Source organism: Trachypithecus francoisi, unplaced genomic scaffold, assembly GCF_009764315.1.
Source record: "Trachypithecus francoisi isolate TF-2019V2 unplaced genomic scaffold, Tfra_2.0 Lachesis_group5, whole genome shotgun sequence".
Lineage (NCBI taxonomy): Eukaryota > Metazoa > Chordata > Mammalia > Primates > Cercopithecidae > Trachypithecus > Trachypithecus francoisi.
In genome coordinates this window covers 129,159,278-129,181,477 of record NW_022681470.1, presented here as the reverse complement: position 1 = coordinate 129,181,477, position 22,200 = coordinate 129,159,278, and the positions used below count along the sequence as shown (strand labels likewise).

At 40.8% G+C, this 22,200-nt stretch overlaps 1 protein-coding gene across 5 annotated transcripts in view; it reads left to right on the top strand.

Annotated features, from left to right (window-relative positions):
- The window catches only part of RPAP2 (RNA polymerase II associated protein 2), a 94,497-nt gene extending 74,350 nt beyond the window's left edge, over window positions 1-20,147 (top strand). For 4 of the 5 annotated variants that reach the window (XM_033199725.1, XM_033199730.1, XM_033199728.1 and 1 more), the window contains 2 exons: window positions 15,702-15,851; window positions 19,830-20,147. In XM_033199725.1, coding sequence (XP_033055616.1) covers window positions 15,702-15,851; window position 19,830 — 151 coding nt within the window. In that variant the 3' untranslated portion in view covers window positions 19,831-20,147. Of the gene's footprint in view, window positions 1-3,335; window positions 4,606-15,701; window positions 15,852-19,829 lie in introns of those variants that run through there. The other variant, XM_033199726.1, reaches the window with a different exon arrangement.
- Window positions 20,148-22,200: the final 2,053 nt, after the last annotated feature.

Sequence of the window (22,200 nt, the reverse complement as noted above, 5' to 3'; positions counted from 1 at the left end):
TTACACATTTATATAAAAATCTCATTTTCTTTACTATCCAATTTCTTCCAAAAGTGTAGTGAACAAGTATAACAAATAAACAGAACTACACAAACTTACTCAATTTGGAAATTTAACAGAGCTTCACATCCATTGTTTTCAGCACTGGCTATATATTAGAATTACATGGGGAGGCTTTAAAAAAAATACTAATGACTGATTCAAAGATTTTGATTCATTGGTCTTGGGTGGGGCATGGGCATAAGAATTTTTTAAGTTCCCCAAGCGATGCTAATTTGTGCAGACAGAATTGAGAACCACTGTCTTAATTATAGTGCACATTGGTGTGCTAAGTAGAGAAGTGCTAAATCAGTTGACTTAGCTGTGTATACCAGGGTTTGCTTGGTTAGAGGTACTTAGCTTTCTTCTAAAATCATTAATAGTGTTGAAAGGTTCCTCTTGACTATCACAAAGGAAGGATGAATTAGAAACAGCAGAATTGTTGGTTTTCATTTGCATGTTTTATTTGGTTATGACAGATTTCAAAAATTATTTGAAGAGCATATCCAAGTGGGTCTTTGAAAATTGTAAGATCTACTCATTTCTTAAAATGAATCAGACATGTGAACTAGTGTGGTCTAGTGGTTAGAAGTGTAGACTAGTGGGAGTACTTCTGGGGTTATTTGTTCATCTTTTACTGACTTACATGACCTTAAGAAAGTCACTTGAGCCCCAACACTTCCTGCAACTTCACAGGAAAGTTGAAGACCAACAAGTCAGTCTTATAAAAAAAAAAATTAACAAACTTGGAAATCACGATAGCTTCTTAGGTTTGACTGAGTTGTTGAGATCTTTCCTGCCACAAAGGGAACAACTAGGAAAGAACTGGCATTCAGGAAAAACTCTCTGTCTCCAATTTAGAAAGTTTCCCACCATCCATTTGAAAGTATCTGAATGTTTTAGCTGGACGTGTTGGTGCTTGCCTGTAGTCTCAGCTATTTGGGAGGCTGAGGTAGGAGGATTGTTTGAGCCCAGGAGTTCGAGGCTGCAGTGAGCTGTGATCGCACCACTGCACCTCAGCCTGGGTGACAGAGCCAGGCCATGTCCCTTAAAAAAGGGAATTTTAAATTTAGCCCTGACCTCCTGGCATTTGTTTCCTTGTCAGTTATAAAACCATGTTTACTGAAAACATATCAATAACAGCAGTTTAGCAAAGTACCACGAAGTAGTTACCTATGCATATGGCCCAGTCCATGTTATTTTATGGAAAAAGAAGAACTCTTCAACAGGGTGACAGGTTCTTTCTGTGTGCCCTGGTAGCTATTGTGTTACTTTGGGGAGGAAGCCAAGGGCCACAGATGAGACAGATGGGTTCAGAGTCTCACTAATGGAGTTGAATCTTCTGCCTTTTCCTCAATAAGAAACAAGCAAGGTAGATAGTTAATAGTAAACATGAAATTGTAATTACTTTCATGCTAAGAAGCATGCCGTGTATATTGTATGTTTTATCTAACATACAGATAAAATTTCTTTTGAAAGTATATATCAGAATTTTTTTTCAATATCTGAGAGAGGCATTTTGCAAAATGTCTGGGGTTTGTATGGAACCCTGCAATTTCTGAAAATAGATGACATTTTGACCCTTTGTGTTGCCGGTCACAGCTCTTCGTTACAGTTTTGATTGTATGGGTGTGCAAACAGGTATTTTGGTTTAATCCTTTATCATTTACCACTTGTTCGTGTAGAAAAGGGAAAAATCTCAGGTTTTAGAAGAAGATAAAATATGGGTAAGGTGACAGTTGTTACTGCCATGCAGGAAGAAAGTATTGGGGCCTGATAGATAAGCAAATAGACAAGATACCTTTGTGATAAAGGTCTCCACTTTTCGCACTCTTCTTAGCCAGTATGACCCTGGATAATTCCTTTACCCTCTCCAAAGCCTCAGGTACTTCAGCTTTCAAAAGGAAACTGACTGGATAGGTTGCACCTAAAACACATTTGGGAAAATTAAGTGTGATTTCCTCAAATATAACCATATAGCCTCCTAAAATAAGACTATGCTGTTAAACCTCATCTTTTAGATTCTTTACTTACCCAACCCATTATTAATTAGTGCCTCGTCTTTCCCAGAAGACTTTTGCTTTTGTTTGATTGTAAGCCTTCAAAGTGTCAGGTATTATAATACCCATTTGTTTTAATTGGTTAAAGTGATAAACATAGTGCCTGTGCATGTACACATTGAAGGTATGGCTGTTTGACACATTGAAGGTAGGTAGTCTTCCTACCTTCTCCTTCCCAGCCCTAACTTCTGAAGGGTGAAAGAGTGAGTGTTTAAAAAAATTTCGTTTAAGCCCAGTGTTATCTTTTAGCAGTCTTTACATCTTCATCACCTTTATGCATGGTAATCAGCAGAACAGGCTTCCCTACTGCAGCAGAACTCTGCATGAACCTAGTAATTTCTCAAATCTGTTAGGTACAGAAAAGTGTGTGGCCTTTCACTTCCTGTCCCTTCCTCCAACCCCAAACCATAGAGAAGCATGCTTTCTGGTGACATTTTATTCACATAGACATTCTCACAGCTCTTTATTCTGTAAGATTATGTTGAGTATGAGGAGTGTTGTTCCGTGTCATTTTACAACAGCCTACTCATTTGATTTTGCAAATTTGGAAATAAATTATGAACACTTAGGAAAATCCTTCTATGAAAGAGTTATTAGTTCTGCTCAGTTTTGAAAGTCAGGTTTGGAGATACCTGTGCTATATCATATTAGGCAGGTGCCTGATGTGATCTTCACACATATCACCTAGGATTATTCAGGAAAGGATAATTCAGATTGTGGAGCTACAGTATGGAGTTTCCAGTGGTTCAGTATGAGTGTAGTAAGCAAGACAGTAGGGACCAGAATGGTGAAGGCCACTTAAAAATCCAAGTTCATGGCTGGCTACAATGGCTCACACCTGTAATCCCAGCACTTTGGGAGGCTGAGGTAGGTGGATCACAAGGTCAGGAGTTCGAGACCAGCCTGACCAACATGCTGAAACCCCATCTCTAATAAAAATACAAAAATTAGCCAGGCGCAGTGGTGGGCACCTGTAATGCCAGCTACTCGGAAGGCTGTGAGGTAGGAGAACCGCTTGAACCCGGGAGGCAGAGGTTGCAGTGAGCCGAGATTGTGCCACTGCGCTCTAGCCTGGGCGACAGCGCAAGACTCCGTCTCAGAAAAAGAAAAAATCCAAGTTCATTACTGACTTTTATTGTACTCCACGAGATAAATAACATAGAGATTCATCAGTTTAGCTCCACTTGCTCAATAAACCACAACTTTAACTCTTTATATATATTTTTCTGTTGACAGAATACAAACTGGTGACTTCCAAAATTATGGATAACTTCTGAGGCTTAGTCAAGAGTTTGTACAGCTCTAAATCCTTGGATAGAAGGTTTTAATAAAAATGCCAACTTTTAATTAAAAATCCCTCTCTTGATTCACTTATCTTGCCCAAACTTTGAAACTCTTCTTACTACTGTATATGATAATTCCTGTTAACCAGATGTTGTTTGATAGCTCAGTAATAACAAATGGAGGGTACTTGTCCTAACCTGATTTACGTTCTTTCCTTTTGATGTGTAGCATATGTGGAGCAGTCAGCTAAATAAAGGTCTTATCAATAAGATGCAGTTTGACACTTGGCTTTTTGCTTTTGTTGTTACGCCGCTTACCATATGGTAAAGAATTGTTTTAGAAGGATATCTGTCTTTTCAGAAGTGAGGTTTGAATCGGTGGAGGTTTCATGAGCAGTTTCCTCTTGTTTGTGATTTATACATTGCAAGTTTTTATTATGTAAGTTGTTTTCAAATTATATTCACCAGCAGATAGCCTGTGTTAAGCCATCTTAAGTGTCACCTTTTGAGGTTTTTATTCATACTTAAATCACTTGAATAACTTCCAACAGAAATCTTTTGTTTTTACTTACAGCCAATCACATTCTCTGCTGGTTGTTTTTAAAGTATTTCCTGCATAAACCACATTAAATATCAGCTGTAGTATACATTACTGTTTTTTATTTATGTAGAAGTTATTTGGGCCCACCATGTTATTATGGGGTTTTGTTTCTTTGTTTTGTTCTGTTTTAGAGACAAGGTCTGTCTTACTGTTTCACCCAGGTTGGAGTACAGTGACATGATCATAGCTCACTGTAAACTTGAACTCCTGGGGTCGAGTTTACAAGTTGTGGGAACTGATCCTCCCGCCTCAGCCTCTTGTTGGGACTTCAGGCGTGCACCTCCACACTCAGCTAACTTTTTTATTTTTGGTAGAGATGGGATCTTGCTCTGTTGCCCAGACTGGTCTCAAGTTCCAGGCCTCAAACAATCTTCCCACCTCAGCCTCCCAATGCACTGGGATTGCAGGTATAAGTCACCACTCCCATGCTGGTTTTATTTGATATTCACTATTAGAAGTTGGAAGATTGGAATAGAAGCTTGAGTTCCTTTCAGTGTATAATGGGATAGGAGTTGTTCTTTAATGAAAAAATTAAACAGGTAAGTAATTAGCATATCATAATTTATACTGCACAGATAAAGGAATAAGGAGAAAAGAGGAGCCTGGGGAGTCAATTTAACAAAAAAAAAAAAAAAAAAGAGGAAGCAGGTGTTTGGTAAGATCTTGCAATTGTACTTCAAAGATAACCTGAAAGTAAACATGTTTATTTTATATAATAGTTTCTCTTTTTGTGAGACAAGAGTCTCGCTCTGTCACCCAGGCTGGAGTGCAGTGGCACGATCTTGGCTTACTGCAACCCCTGCCTCCAGGGTTCAAGTGATTCTTGTGCCTCAGCCTCCCAAGTAGCTGGGACTACAGGCATGCGCCACCACGCCCAGCTAATTTTTGTGTTTTTAGTAGAGATGGGGTTTCACCATGTTGGCCAGGCTTGTCTTGAACTCCTGACCTCAAGTGATCCGCCCAGGTCATTCCTCCCAAAGTACTGAGATTACAGTCATGAGCCACTGTGCCCAGTCTTTTTTATGATATATTTCTGTGGGGTTTGACATGTTTTGTTTTGTATTTTGAAGTACTGAATTTGGACAGTTTGGACAATATTTATATTATGGGGCACTACATTTTAGAAAAATGATAAGCTAGAAGTGAGTATAGGAAAGAACACCACTGCAAACACCAATCCCAACAGGGAGTAGTCAGACGGCCTCTATAAGGAAAGATTAAAAAGACTTGGAATGAACTGAGAACCATTTTCAAGAATATGAAGGAATAACTTTAAAAGCTTGCATACCCCCGACCAAAAACACCCACAAAAGTTCAATGACGAAGAAAATAAAATTCTGCAAGAGACATTTAGATTATATATGAGAAACAATGTCTAGAATTTAAGGTTTATTAACCATTGCAGCATACTACATGTAGAAGTGTAGAATCTCCATCCTTCAGAATCATGAAGGTAGTTTATTAGCAGTTTTGTGAAAAGAGACCAAATCATTATATTAAGAAAAGGGTCTATTCTGCTTACTTTGGCGAGACTTTACAAAAAAACACAGGGATGGGGCCTTTGGGTCTCATTTAATTCTTTTTTTTTTTTTTTTTTGAGACGGGGTCTCACTCTGTTGCCCAGGCAGGAGTGCAGTGGCCGGATCTCAGCTCACTGCAAGCTCCGCCTCCCAGGTTCACGTCATCCTCCTGCCTCAGCCTCCCGTGTAGCCGGGACTACAGGCGCCCGCCACCTCGCCCGGCTATTTTTTTGTATTTTTTAGTAGAGACGGGGTTTCACCTTGTTAGCCAGGATGGTCTCGATCTCCTGACCTCGTGATCCGCCCGTCTCGGCCTCCCAAAGTGCTGGGATTACAGGCTTGAGCCACTGTGCCCGGCCTCATTTAATTCTTAATAGAAGGAGACTGAAAGGGAGTATAAATCCCCCAAAACAATTGAGTCTTCATTTTGCTTATAGTTTCTGCTATTCTCATTTGCCTAAAAAAAAAAAATATATACCCCATGCAAGAAGAGTGATAGCCAGAAATAAAGACCTATAGATAGCAAGCATTGGTGAAGATACTTGGGAGAGGGAACTCTTGCACATTGTCAGTGGGAGTGTAAATTAGTTCAGCCATTATGGAGAACAATGTGGAGGTTCCTCAAGACATTAAAAATAGGCCAGGCACCGTGGCTCACACCTATAATCCCAGCACTTTGGGAGGCCGAGGTGGGTGGATCACGAGGTCAGGAGTTCCAGCTTGGCCAACGTGGTGAAACCCCATCTCTATTAAAAATAGAAAAATTAGCCAGGCATGATGGTGTGTGCCTATAATCCCAGCTACTCGGGAGGCTGAGGCAGGAGAATCACTTGAACCTGGAAGGCAGAGGTTGCAGTGAGCTAAGATAAGATCGTGCCATTGCACTCCAGCCTGGGCAATAGAGTGAGTCTCCGTCTCAAAAAAAAACACAAAATAGACCTACAATATAATCCAGCAATCCCACTGAAGGGTGGGTGGGTAGGCAGGTAGGTAGATAAATAAGACAAAACGATAGATAGATAAGATAGATCCACAGGAAATGAAATCAGTATGTCAAAGAGACATCTGCACTCCCATTTTCATTGCAGCATTGTTCACAATAGCCAAGATACGGAATCAGCCAAAGTGTCCATCAACAGATACATGAATAAAGAAAATATGGTGAATATATATATATATATATATAAAAACAGTGGCATATATTCAGCTTTAAAAAGACGGAAATCCTGTTATTTGTGACAACATGGGTGAATCTGGAGGACATTAGGTTAAGTGAAATAAGCCAGGCACAAATACAAATACCGTACCATCTCACTTATATGTGGAATCTTAAAAAAAAAACTTGGGCCAGGTGCAAGTGGCTCATGCCTGTAATCCCAGCACTTTGGGAGGCTGAGGTGGAAGGATTGCTTGAGGCCAGGAGATTGGGGCTGCAGTGAGCTCTGATTGCACCACTGCACTCCACCCTGGGTGACAGAGTGAGACCCTGTCTCAAAAAAAAAAAAAAAAAAAAAAAACAGAAAAACAAAGCAAAACAAAAAGAAGTATCTGACACCTAGAAAGCAATAAATATTAGCCATTATTATCATCAAAACAGATTTAAGTGTTCTTACCACATAAAAATAAGTATATGAGGTAATGCATACGTTAATTAGCTTGATGCAGTCATTCCACAATGTACACATATTTCAAAATGTCATGTTGTACTCCATAAATATATGCAATTTTTATTTGCCTTCCCTTGGCCAAGTAAATCTCATGTCATTTAGAATGAAAAGAATTTCCTCTCCTTTCATATTTCACCTATAAGGCTTAATTAAGTACTTTTGTTCCTGAGAAAGGGACCAAGCAACCCCTCCAGGCCCAGCCCCTTGCTCCACAGTTTCCTCTGTAGTTCTGGAAGTGAATTAAAGCTAACGCCCAAGCCTGCTCAGTGGCACATTGCACTATTCACGCTTAGCCAGTCTTAGTGCTTCCCAGACAACACTGAATTCCAGGACAAATGGAAGCGAGGAAGAGAATTTCAGTAACAAGTGGTAGGTCATGATTTAATGCCTGATGAATTTGAAGCTCATCTCACACCTCACTGATGGATGTTCTGAAATATTCTGGCAGGAAGATGCAGAATGTGTGGCCTGGGGAAGAGGGAATGAAGAAAATGTTTCCTCCATTCTTCTAAAAATGAAAGGAGGGGAGCCCAGCACAGTGGCTCACACCTATAATCCCAGTCTCTCAGAGGATGAGGTAGGAGGATTGCTTGATGCCAGGAGTTGAAGACCAGCCTGGACAATATAGCAAGACAGTAAAAAAATTTTTTTTAAGTAGCCGGGTATGGTGGCACATGCCTGTAGTCCCAGCTGTTAATACTTTGGAGACTGAGGCAGGAGGATTACTTGAGCCCAGGAGTTCGAGGCTTCAGTGAGCTTTGATTGCACCACTGCAGTACAGCCTGAGCGACACAGCAAGGCCTCGTCTCCTCTCAGTCAAATGAGAGGAGGAAAATTTTGTGAAGGAGAAGAACATTTCAGTAATCACAATAAATAGTTGTCCTCTTAAACTAGCTCTTCCTTCAACAAGTAATTATTGATGCTCTGATGATCTACAGTGTAATAGGCACGAAGGATACAGTGAACACAATAGATGAAGTCATTGTCCTCATGACATTCACATTCTTTTGGATGGAGATAGACAAACAAATAGACGATTATTAAGGATGATGGAGAAAAAGCAAAGAAAGGAAGTAGAGAGGGGAGACTGAGGTTGGATTTTAGAGGGAAAAGTGACATTAAACAAAACTGAATCACATGAAGGATCCTACCATGCAGAGAACTGAGGGGGAATATCCCCAAGCAAGCCTCTTAGGCGGGGAGAACTTAACCTCAGCACAAATTGAGATATGGTTGGCCAGTATGATTGGAATGGAATGAGCCAGGGAAAATACTCTCTCCAGCTGGAAACTTTATGAGATAGTTTTGGTTACTAAGCATCCTCTATCGACAAGTGGTCCAGTATGCGAGAGATTTTTCATAGACCAGCCCCTGAATATCCTAGAGCCAAATGGTTCCTTTAGATTTCTCATCTCCTGTTGTAATTGCTCTAATCATCAGAGTGATAGTATATAAAGCATTACATTAATGACTGAGTTTATTCATTTTAAATTAAAACTGTAAGGCCAGGCGCGATGGCTTACACCTGTAATCCCAGCACTTCGGGAAGCCAAGGTGGGCGGATCACCTGAGGTCAGGAGTTCGAGAGCAGCCTGGCCAACATGGTGAAACCCCATCTCTACTAAAAATACCAAAAAAAAAAAAAAAAAAAAAAAGTAGCTGGGCATGCTAGTGGCGCACCTGTAATCCCAGCTACTCAGGACTCTGAGGGCTGAAGAATTGCTTGAACCCAGGAGGCGGAGGTTGCAGTGAGCGGAGATCATGCCATTGCACTCCAGTCTGGGCGACAGGAGCGAAACTTGGTCTCAAAAAATAATAATTAAAGCTGTATATAATTAGTACAGGGGTTGGCAAACTTTGGTAAAGGTCTAGATCGTAAATATGTTTGTCTTTGCTGGCACTACAGTTGCAACTACTGGATTCTGCTGTTGCAGCATGAAAGCAACTATAGAATATGTAAATAAATGGTTATGGCCATATTTGAAATAAATGGGAAGCCCAATTTGGCCTGTGGACTGTAGGTTGTCCATGGACCTATTATATTACATTGAGAAGCCAACAAGAGAGATTATAAAGAATCAGGGGTAGGAGAAGAACCATGACTAAGAGGAGGAGAATTCTAGGAAGGGAGGAAGTGATCAGAAACATCCAATACTTCAGTTAACTAGGAAGAGAACACAGAAGAGGCTTTCAGAAGTGGAAGTTAGGAGACCACTACTGACCATGAAAAGAACAGTTCCCGTATTAAGTCTGTTCATTTTTCACTGGGCCTGTTTCTATGCACATATAGGGACCGCGTTGCTCAGTGCTTTGTGGTTTACAAAGTCCTCTTGCATGGTCACTACTAACAAAAGCACACTCCGAATAGAACCTTGTCTCCAAGCTCAGTACTTGGACCTCTACATCAGATAGGTCCTCAAACTCGAGTTAGTCCAATGATACCTATCCTTAGGGCAGTATGTGCCCTAAAAAGAATCCCAGTAGTTAGTAGCATCTTTGGCAATAGCTACAACCAATTCTTATAGTTGATCAAAACCACAGTAGGCGGATAAAATGTTATAATCTCACTTCTGATTCATCTGTGCAAGGAGATAGGGAGCCTCTTGCTACAGAGATAACATGGAATTCAGAAAATGCCCAGTAAGCAGCCAGACTGGAAAAGTTTGCAGGTAGTTAATTGCTATTAAGTGATAAAACATTAAAGTTGATGGGTGAGGGGGGGTGAGGGATTAAAAAAACTGCACATTGGATACAGTGTATACTGCTCGGGTGACGGGTGCACCAGAATCTCAGAAATCACCTCTAAAGATCCTATCTATGTGAGCAAAAACCACCTGTTCCCCCAAAACCACTGAAATAAAATAAAATTTAATAAATAAATTAAAGTAGATGGGGCAAGGAATCTGTGCTATTAAGTAATAAAGCATTATTCAATTTTGAATGTAAATTACTTTGGAAATAAAAGCAAATCATAATACTCTTGAATGAATCATTCATAAAATTATATTATACATTAGATTTTCAGGGTTCAGCATCTTAAAAATAATACAAGTTTTACATGACTCCAAAAGTAGTCCAACTGGATTAATATTTAGAGATACACAGGAACTATTATAGTATTTATTCATTTATATATCACCTAATTCCAAAAATAATTTGTCAACTTATAACTCTTAGAAAGCTAATACAGTTGGTTCTTTGTACACAGGGGTTCTGCAACTGTGGATTCGGTGAACCACAGATCAGAAATATTCAGGGAAAGGGCCGGTGCAGTGGCTCACACCTGTAATCCTAGCACTTTGGGAGGCTGAGGCAGGTGGATTGCCTGAGCTCGGGAGTTTAAGACCAGCCTGGGCAACATGGTGAAAGCCTGTCTCTACTAAAAATACAAAAAATTGGACAGGCGCGGTGGCTCAAGCCCGTAATCCCAGCACTTTGGGAGGCCTAGGCGGGAGGATCATTTGAGATCAGGAGTTGAAGACCAGTCTGGCCAACATGGTGAAGTCCCGTCTCTAGTAAAAATACAAAAATTAGCTGGGTGTGGTGGTGGACGCCTACAATCCCAGCTACTCAGGAGGCTGAGGCAGGAGAATCTCTTGAACCCAAGAGACGGAGGTTGCAGTGAGCCAAGATAGAGCCACTGCACTCCAGCCTGGGCAACAGGGTGAGACTCTGTCTCAAATAAATAAATAAATAAATAATTGGATGGGCGTGGTGGCGTGCACCTGTAGTCCCAGCTACTCAGGAGGCAGAGGCCTGAAAATCGCTTGAACCCAGGAGGCAGAGGTTGCAGTGAGCCAAGATAGCACCATTGCACTCCACCATGGGTGACAGAGTGAGACTCTATGTCAAAAAAAAAAATTAAAATATTCAGGGAAAGAAAAAACTGCATCTGCTTTGAATACATATGGACATTTGTTCTTGTCATTTTCCCCTTAAAAATACAGTATAACTATTTACATAACACATAGTATTAGATGTTATAAGTAATGTAGAAATGATTTAAAGTATATGGGAGGGTGTGCATAGGTTATATGCAAATACTATGCTATTTTATATCAAGGACCTGAATAAACATGCTCAGAATTTGATTTCCATGGGAGGTCCTGGAGCCAATCCCCAACAGATACTGAGAGATGACTATATTATATAGATCTATAATCATTTATATTCTGTTAGGGACTGATGGGGGAGGAGTCTTTTCAGTTAAAGATTAAAAGGGAAATACAAGGGAATAAATAAAATTAAAGGAAATCTTATTTCCTTACTGGCTAAACTTTCCAAGAGTATAATTATGCAGCAACAGTTAGGGCTCATGTGTTAAGAATAGTCAGGAAATCCTGTCTCCAGATGCCTGAGGATTGCTATCTATCTGTTTGATGACTTGCTGTAGAAATCTTTAGGCCCCAAGTTGATATTCTTGTCTCCACCAGACACCAGACTTTGTGTGATTTCTCTATCAGCACTTCCTTCTGCCTCCCAACTACTTGCCATTTTTATATCTGTAGTTCTCTAGTTCTCTAAAGCAAATTTAAATCATTCTGTTCCTTCTGCATGTTCATTGAGGGCTCAGTACACATAAGTCAGGCAAGTAACAATTTATAGCGCTTTATAGTCTACAAAGAATGAAAGCTAGCATATTAGCTAAGAGTTTGGGCTTTTTGAGATAAATTGTTTAGGTTCAAAGCCCCAACCTGCTACTTACTATCTTTGTGACCTTGGGGAAGATACTTCTGTTTTTTAGGCCTTTATTTCCTTGTCTGTTAAATGGAGGTGATAACTACATCCCTTAGGATCTCTATACAGTTAAAGGAGATAATCCATGTTTAGAACATAGTACATAGTAAGTACTCGTAAGTAGCACATGGTAAATGTTAGTTGATAATATAACCAATACTATACTTGATAAAAAGAACTATTCCTCTACAGTATCCCATTTGAATTTTTCAATTATCTTTTAAGGTATTTTAGTATTATCAGCCCCATTTTATAGATCGACGCTAAGGCTTTGAGATGCAACTTGCCCCAAGTCATACAAGCATTCCTGGCAGGGCTAGGATTAGAATTGGGTTGTGTAGGCCAGGCGAGGTGGCTTATGCCTGTAATCTCAGCACTTTGGGAGGCTGAGGCGGGTGGATCACGAGGTCAAGAGATCGATTCCATCCTGGCCAATATGATGAAACTCCTTCTGTACTAAAAATACAAACATTAGCTGGGCGTGGTGGCACATGCCTGTAGTCCAGCTACTCAGGAGAATGAAGCAGGAGAATCGCTTGAACCCAGGAGGCGAAGGTTGCAGTGAGCCAAGATCATGCCACTGCACTCCAGCCTGATGACAGAGCGAGACTTTGTCTCAAAAAAAAATAATAATTGGGTTGTGTACATAGTTCCTCTAGGGCTTGTAGTTAGACTGGGAGGGAATAGGTTTCATCTCAAAAGCCAGCCCTAAACAGTTGAAATGGTTGTTCAGAGTCCTGTTTTGAGAATTCTCAAAGCAGGTCCTAGCTCATTAAGAAAAGAATGCCTGATGGATGAGCAGTATTTGTCATGGGCTCAGAAACATGTAGTGGGATTGTGTCCTTGCTTTCCTTTTGTGTTTGTTTGTTTTCTCCTAGCTAAAGTTTCTCGTTAATCCAAGGATTTCTTTATAAACAGAAATTTTAGTAATTTTTGATTTTAGTAATTTATAGAATCATTTTAGCCTTGCAAGTTGTCTAGAGAATTGTTATTATTTCTAAAATAGTTTGTAACTAAGGCAGTTGATAGAGGGGCAGCTCTTACAAGCTGTTTCTCTGTAATAACTCTTCACATTTGCTATTCTCATATGGGCACACAGATTGAGAAATCTAGTAGTCACCATTTATTTCTAAATTAAGTTTGGACACTTGTTTTAAGTACTAATGGCAGTTTGAGAAGGAATTGAGAAAACCTTATTTTCACATATGAGCCAAATACTAATCTCCTTGAAAGTCAGAGAAGTTGTTTTGGATATGTCAAATAAATTCCACTTTATTTATTTATTCATCCATTCATTCATTTATTTTTGAGATGGAGTCTCACTCTGTTGCCTAGGCTGGAATGCAGCAGTGTGATCTCTGCTCACTGCAACCTCTGCCTCCTGGGTTCAAGTGATTCTCCTGCCTCAGCCTCCCAAGTAGCTGGGATTATAGGTGCCCACCACCACGCTGGGCTTTTTTTTTTTTGTACTTTTCCGTAGAGATGGGGTTTCACCATGTTGGCCAGGCTGGTTTTGAACTCCTGACCTCAAATGACCCACACACCTCGGCCTCCCAAAGTGCTGGGATTACAGACATGAGCCATCGCACCTGGCCAGTACCACTTTAAATATACACAAAAACTAGGTTTCTATGGAGTTGGCATATTTGATTCACCCAATTTGGACTTCCTGGTTTTATTTTAGCCAGTGTTATCCCATCCCTTATTCTTGGTCTTATTATGGGGAAGTAGCAACTTATATTTTAAATGTTGACATCACTTAAGTACTGGAAAAGCTAGAGTTAGCTTCTGGGTTCCACCTTCTCTACGGGAAAATGCCTCAGAAAAAAAGCTGGCCACAACTCTAGGTTTATCTCTATACCCAGCTCGGGCTTGGCATTGGAATACTTGGGTAGTCCTGTTTCTCAGTATGAACTGCCTTTGGGGAATATGTGCAGACAAAGCTCATGAAGTCTGAGAACTTGGTACTCCATCCCCTAGCTGCAAAGAAATACAGGAGAGATGGTAAAGGAATGCACAATAGCAATTTTCCCAGTTATAATTCTATGGATTTCATTGGACTATTGCAGTCACCTCATCTCCAGTTCTTGCAAAAATACTTCAGGGATATAGAGAATTTCCCACCTCCTCTGGAAGTCCTGGCCATCTTTAGACAATTCTGACAAATTTTCCCTTTTACTTCTGCTTCCCGTATAGGATGGCTAAGCAAGGAAGAAAATCTGCCTCTCAGAAAACACTTATATTCCACACTGACTACTGTGGAACTGATCTGCTCTGATTTCTTGAGCTTTATTGATTTAAATTTGAGTTATTTTATTTTTATTAAATATGCCCAGGCAAATAACCAAGGTTAAATAAATATCTGAAAGAGCTTTGTGGGAAGTATAAAACTATTTGGGGAGAAAAGAATTTTCTCCAAAAAAGCTTTCTAGGAATGTAACTTGTAAGAACTCTGAGACACATACTCTCTAGAGAAAAAAATATATATGTTTATGAGAAGTCAGGGTCTTTAATCTTTGTAATTAGAATAGATATTGCTCAGTTTTTAAAAATCATGTACTGATCACATTTCAGTTTAAATTACTTTTAAAATTCCATTGTGCAGAGTCAATCTTTAGGAGTACTTACTCCAAATGGTTAGAGAAAAAAAGCATACTGTTTCTTTACAGAATTAGTATGAAGTGCCTTACGAGACATAATTCATTTATTTAGTGTTTTAAAAAGAAAAATGTTAGCCACGTGTAGTGGGCTCACACTTGTAATCCCAGCACTTTGGGAGGCCAAGGTGGGTATATCGCTTCAGGTCAGGAGTTCAAGACCAGCCTGGCCAACATGGTGAAACCCCATCTCTACTAAAAATACAAAAATTAGCCAGGCGTGGTGGCACACACCTGTAGTCCCAGCTACTCAGGAGGCTGAGGCAGGAGAATTGCTTGAACCCGGGAGGTTGCTGTGAGCTGAGATTGCACCACTGCATTCCAGCCTGGGTGACAGAGCAAGACTCTCTCTCAAAAAATAAAAAATAAATAATAATAATAATAAATAAATATAAAAATGTCGACCAGGCACGGTGGCTCACGCCTGTAATCCTAACACTTTGGGAGGCTGAGGCTGGTGGATCACCTGAGGCCAGGAGTTCAAGACCAGCCTGGCCAACATAGTGAAACCACGTCTCTACCAAAAAAACAAAAATTAGCCGGGCATGGTGTCGAGCACCTGTAATCCCAACTACTTGGGAGGCTGAAGCAGGAGAATCGCTTGAACCCAGGAGGTGGAGGTTGCAGTGAGCCGAGATTGTGCCACTGCACTCCAGCCTGGACGACAGAAGCGAGACTCTGCCTCAAAATAAAATAAAATAAAATAAAATAAAATTTCATTCAAAAGATAATCTTGTTTTGTTTATTATTGTCTTTTTAGGTGATATAATCCAAACATCTAATATAAGTATGTTTTTCAAGCAGTTCTCAGCTCTAAACTCCTTTTGTAACCTCCCTTTCCCAAATGGAAAGAGTTCATTTTCTGAGCAGAATTTTAGTAGTTTTTGCTGGAATGAAGAACAACAAACATATTATAGATTTAGGCTTTTATACCTCTTTCATACTTCATGTTTGATCTTTCAGTCTTTTCCTGAGACTTCACTTCTGCCTTTGTTAGTAAAGCCTTCTCTCTGGGAGTTTTGTTAAATCAAAGATACCTTATTATTCTCATAAAATTTTATCTGCCATGTTGAAGATAGGAGTCCCTTTGCCCTTATCATTTCATGGATATGCATTTAGTATTTTTGGTTGTTTCAGACTGACCCCAATTCTTGGCATTCAGAAACATTCTCAGGAAGGTATGGTGTTTACACGGTTTCTAGACACCCTGCTTGAAGAATTACATCTAAAGAATGAAGACCTTGAAAGTTTAACCATCATATTTAGAACCAGCTGTTTACCTGAGTGGTAAGTTGGATTGTGTTTTATTCTGTTTTTTATTCTTCATCTGTTGCCTACGTGGATTGACTTTTTTTTTTTTTTTAATTGGAAATTATAAAAACCAAGTACAGACCTCAAGATGCCCTCAGTTTGCTAAGGAAGGACATGGTATCCCTTAGTTCTCAGCTGCCTCAGTCACTTCCTGTCTACTTACTTTGTGCCCCATATTTGTTGCATTCCTCTCTTGTAGGCTACAACAGTTCTGTTTTTTGCAGTCCAGGAAACGCCGCATTATCAGTTTCATACTCAAGCATAGGCTATCCCACATGTCCCATCTGATAAGTTTCTTCCCAGGAAGTAGCAGTTTACTTCAGCCCAGCTACTGCAGTGATCCATTGGGAACGTCCTCATCCTACTGCCCCTTTCAGTGAAATCACCTCCTGCTCAGCCAATACCTTAGTCATTTCACGTACAGATAAGCAGGTGAATTTACAAGTCTGACTTTGTTGAATCCTTGCTCTGTTCTGAGATACACAGCCCTCTCCTACTATCCCAAACCCTTTCCTCTTTCAGAACTGCCCGTCAGAATATTCCCTTCCATGTCCTGGCTTAATCATAACTTCCCATCTATTCCTTCCTTCCTTCTCATTTCACACAATACCAAAGTGCATGCTCAGATAGGTACTGATTTAATGTTATAATTGAGGGAATTCATCCTAAACTACCAATGAGATTCTCTCAGGGAACATTTTCTTTTTTCTTCTTTTTTTTTTTTTTTTTAACATTTTTTAAATTATAAAAGCAATACAAAATGTTGTAAAATAAAAATTAAGCAATACAGATCGCAGTAAAAGGAAAATTCCCCCTCCACCTCTGCCTCTAATCCCATCTCTTTCCCAGAAGCATACTTGATGTCTGTCATTTAATATTTCTTTTTATTTTTTGAATTTTTATAAAACAATCTTTTTTTTTTTTTTTGAGACGGAGTCTCACTTTGTCACCAGGCTGGAGTGCAGTGGCGCCACCTCAGCTCACTGCAACACCTGCCTCCCGGTTCAAGCGATTCTCCTGCCTCAGCCTCCCTAGTAACTGGGACTACAGGTGTGCACCACCATGCCCAGCTAATTTTTGTGTTTTCAGTAGAGATGGGGTTTCACTATGTTGGCCAGGATGGTCTTGATCTCTTGACCTCATGATCCACCTGCACTGGCCTCCCAAAGTGCTGGGATTACAAGCGTGAGCCACCGCACCCAGCCTATAAAACAATCTTTAACTAAATCTCTAAATATACAGGAAGGGTATTTGAAAGAGGTGATTTTGGTGATTAAGAAAGAATACCGGACCGGGTGCGCAGTGGCTAATGCCTGTAATCCCAGGACTTTGGGAGGCTGAGGCAGGCGGATCACCTGAGGTCAGGATTTCAAGACCAGCCTGGCCAACATGGTGAAACCCTGTCTCTACTAAAAATACAAAAACTAGCTGGGTGTGGTGGCAGGTGCCTGTAATCCCAGCTACTTGGGAGGCTGAGGCAGGAGAACCACTTGAACTCAGGAGGTGGAGGTCGCAGTGAGCCAAGATTGTGCCACTGCACTCCAGCCTGGGTGACGGTGCAAAACTCCATCTCAAAAAAAAAAAAAAGGAATTAGCACTGTAATTGCCCCCCAACTTATACCCAGTGGTCTTTTCAAGTGATCCTGCTACTCTGAGGACACTACATAGCAAAGGCTTTTACTAAAGGAGTGAACTTGGGTTGGTTTGTATAAGCATAGCATTCAAAGGCCCTTAAAGAATATGGAGAGGTTGGAGGTTAAACCAATCATACTCTTCAGTCCATGACATCCTTTGTACATTGGTTGAAAGGTTTCTTGGCTGGGTGCAGTAGCTCATGCCTAAAATTCCACACTTTGGGAGGCCAAGGTGGGAGGATCGCTTGAGCCCAGAAGTTTAAGACCAGTCTGAGCAACGAAGTTGCCCAGTTTTGTAGAGATCCTGTCTCTACAAAAAATAAAAAAATTAGCAGATATGGTTGCCTACAGGTGGCACCTGCTTGTAATCCCAGCTACTCCTGCTGAGGCAGGAGGATTTCTTGAGCCCAGGAGTTTGAGGCTGCAGTGAGCCATGATCACACCACTGCACTCCAGCCTGGGGACCAGAGCAAGACCCTGTCTCAAAAAAAAAAAAAGAGGTTTCTATTTCAGACTGAGAGCAAACAGTGCCTAGCCAAAAGTCCTTCTAAACCTGCTATAATGAATAGATATCCATTAAAAATCATTTTAACTAGCATATTTTAAACTTGTACATAAACAGATGGTGTTAAAGTAGTTTTAAGGACTTTCAACAGTAGATGTTTTAAGTGGACTTAATAGTTCCCCTATGATCATTATTTATTTACATTGTTCATTTGCCTAAGTAATCAAAGGTAAATCTTGGCCCAGATTACTTTGTCAGTATTATAAAGGATTACGAATGAATAGCCCTTATTACATAATTTTCCATATGAGAAATGAAGATGGTTGTGAGTGGAAGGATAGAAGGTTTTTTGTTTGCATGATTTTGGTATGCCATGGTAAATTCATTTGAGTCTAGAGATTTTAATATCTAGTAACCTTTTCAAGATTACTACCTAGTATATTAATATGCTTTCAGCTGTGAATAACAGAAAAAAAATCCATTTCCAACTACCTTTCGTTAATGTGGTATATTAGTTAACTTTTGCTACTAACAGATTTTTCCAAAAAAAAAAAAAAAGATGTTTGTGGCTTAAAGCAACAAACATTTTTTATGTCACAGTTTCTATGAGTGAGGAATCTAGGTGCAGTTGAACTGGGAGCCTCTGGTTCAGGGTCTTTCCTGATGTTACAGTTAAGCTATCAGTCAGCGCTGTGATGTCACCTGAAGGCTAGAATGGAAGATCTCCTTTCAAGCTCATTCAGGTGGTTGTTGGCAGGAATTGTTGGCAGGATCGCGCTCCTTATAGACTGTTGAACTCAGGGTCTCAGTTTCTCACTGTTGTCTAGAAACCTCCCCTAATCCCTTGCCCATAGGCCTCTCTAGAGTGCATCTCACAACATGGCATGTGGCTTCCCTCGGAGTGAGCCAGTGAGAGAGGATACCCATGATGGAAGCCACAGTCTTTTTGTATTAATATCTAATCTCAGAAGTGACATCCCATCACTTTTGCTGCGTTCTATTAGTTAGAAACTACTCAGTAGGTCCAGCCCATACTCAAGGTGAGAGAGAGGATTATACAAGGGTATGAATACCAGGAGACAGCAGCCATTGGGGGATATCTTAGAAGCTGTCTACCAGAGGGGCAAAAATGTTCAGTAGGCTCCAGTTTTATATATAGCATACCACACTGTCTTGGTGAGAGTCTTGAACTTCATGCTGATTAAGGACACCCCTGAACCAATTCATGGGGTCATGGGAATGCTGTGATGAAATCATTCTGGCAAAGGATGAGGGAAGGAGCTAACGAAATCATTCTGGTCAAGGATGAAGGAAAGAGAAGGGCTTTTCCAGTTGACCTAGATCAGTCAAAACTTAGCCCTCAAGTTGAATATGAAACTCAGTCTATTCCACCCAAACTGTTGTTGGGTAGAATATACATAATGGGGAAAAAATGGAATGAATATTGACAAGACATATAGTGTCTACAACAGCTAGTAAAATACTTTACATATTTTTTGTCGTTTTGTTTTTTGGGTTTTTTTTGAGATGGAGTCTTGCTCTGTCACCCAGCCTGGAGTGCAATAGTGCGATCTCGGCTCACTGCAATCTCTGCCTCCTGGGTTCAAGCAGTTCTCCTGCCTCAGCCCCCCAAGTATATGGGACTACAGGTGCATGCCACCGTGCCTGGCTAAATTTTTTTTTTTTTTGTATTTTTAGTAGAGATGGGGGTTTCACCATGCTGGCCAGGTTGGTCTCAAACTCCTGACCTTGTGATCTGCCTGCCTTGGCCTCCCAATACATGTTTTATTCAAAGTGTCCTTTTTTGCTTCACAGATATATTCCATGAAGACAAAATAGAAGATGAACTTCTATTCACCGTTTCTGGAATTCTAGCCACCATGATGGTCTGGTGGTGACTGATAACTAGCTTTATTCCAAGACAGACCTTTACCTCTTTAAGTTTCAACCTCCCATCTCCCAGTCCCTCAGTCTCCAACTGCAGACGATGACCTCCCCAGATAGAGGAGAATCATTACTCCAATAAGGATAACCAAGTCTTTGCATCCCTAGCTACAAGGCATAGTATTTTTATTTGAAAATGAATATTTAAGTATTAAATTGAAACTTGAATGAATATTCAAGAAAATATAATGATGTCTACTTTTTCTGGATGATTCCAGCCATCATATCAGTTTGCCAAAAAAATTGAGAAAATTATGATTTTGACCTCCCAATCTAAACTAAATTCTAAAGATCAGTAAACAATTAGGTCAATAAATGCAATTTAAGATGAAGCCATTTGGAAGTCTAGTCCAAAACAGGAAAATCCCAGAACTTTCTGGACTCAGGGAAATGTTTTACATGGAATCTGTAGTTTGTTTGCAGGAGAGACAATTTCTAGAATTTAGATTGCTTTTCAAAATATGTATCAAGTAGGCAAGTTAATAGTTGAGGGGGGCTGCAGACAACTTGGGGAGCTTTACTGGAAGGCCAAGGAAATACTCTTGGACACTGGAGGAAATGATAGCTGCTGAAGCCCAATCATGGAAAAGGACCAGAAAGCAGCACACTGGAATGGGGAGCTTAGTGGGCAAGGAGGTAGGGATATAATTTATCTTCTTGGTTCCACCAGTAATTAGCTCTGTGGCCCAGTCACCTAAACCTTCCGGACTTCAGTTCAGGTTGTATGGCAGTAGGCCAGAGAATTGGCAGTAGGCCATAGAATTGGCATACAATCTTTATGGAGAAGGACTGCAAAAACTAAACTTTATCTCTGTGTGGACAAAGGCTACTGTCATCCTGTTGTTGCTCTGGGGTCACTCTGACAATTTTTTTTTTTTTTTTTGAGACGGAGTCTCGCTCTGTCGCCCGGGCTGGAGTGCAGTGGCCGGATCTCAGCTCATCGCAAGCTCCGCCTCCCGGGTTTATGCCATTCTCCTGCCTCAGCCTCCCGAGTAGCTGGGACTACAGGCGCCTGCCACCTCGCCCGGCTAGTTTTTTGTATTTTTTAGTAGAGACGGGGTTTCACCATGTTAGCCAGGATAGTCTCGATCTCCTGACCTCGTGATCCGCCCGTCTCAGCCTCCCAAAGTGCTGGGATTACAGGCTTGAGCCACCGCGCCCGGCCGACAATTTTTTTTTAAGCTCATTTGATTGTGTAAGGGTCTAACCACAACAAAAAATCATAGTATAATAGAATTAATCAAGTTCAGCAAGGTCGCAGGCTACAATAATCAATATATAGAATATCAGTTGTGTTTTCTATTCAGAAAACTCCAAAAATGAAATAAAGAAAATTGTCTTCACAATAGCACTGAAGAGAATTAAATACTTAGGAATAAATTTAACAAAAGAAGTACAAGACTTGTATAATGAAAACTGTAAAACATTCGAGAGGGCTGGGCATGGTGGCTCATGCCTTTAGTTCTAGCACTTTGGAGGCAGCGGCAGGAGGACTGCTTGAGCCCAGGAATTCAAGACCAGACTGGGCAACAAAGTGAGACCCTGTCTCCACAAAAAATAAAAATAAAAAAAAAAAATTGAAGATGGCTGAACAGGAACAGCTCCAGTCTACAGCTCCCAGCAAGAGGGACACAAAAGATGGGTGATTTCTGCATTTCCAACTGAAGTACCTAGTTCATCTCACTGGGACTGGTTGGACAGTGGGTGCAGCCCACAGAGGGTGAGAGCTGAAGCAAGGTGGGGCATCGCCTCACCTGGGAAGCACCAACGGGTCGGGGGATTTCCCTTTCCTAGCCAAGGGAAGCTGTAAGTGACTATACCTGGAGGAGGGGTACACTCCTGCCCAAATACTGCTCTTTTCCCATGGTCTTCGCAACTGGCAGACCAGGAGATCACTCTCATGCCTGGTTCAGTGGGTCCCATGCCCACAGAGCCTTGCTCGCTACTAGCGCCAGCACTCTGAGATCGATCTGGGACGTGAGAGCTTGGCGGGGTGGGGCGTCCACCATTGCTGAGGCTTGCATAGGCGATTCTATGCTCACAGTATAAACAAACTAACAAAGTAGCAGGGAAGCTCAAACTGCGCGGAGCCTACCACGGCTCAGCAAGGCCTACAGCCTCTCTAGATTCCACCTCTGGGGGCAGGGCATATCTGAACAAAAGGCAGCAGACAGCTTCTCCAGACTTAAACATCCCTGCCTGAAAGCTCTGAAGAAAGCAGTGGTTCTCCCAGCATGGCGTT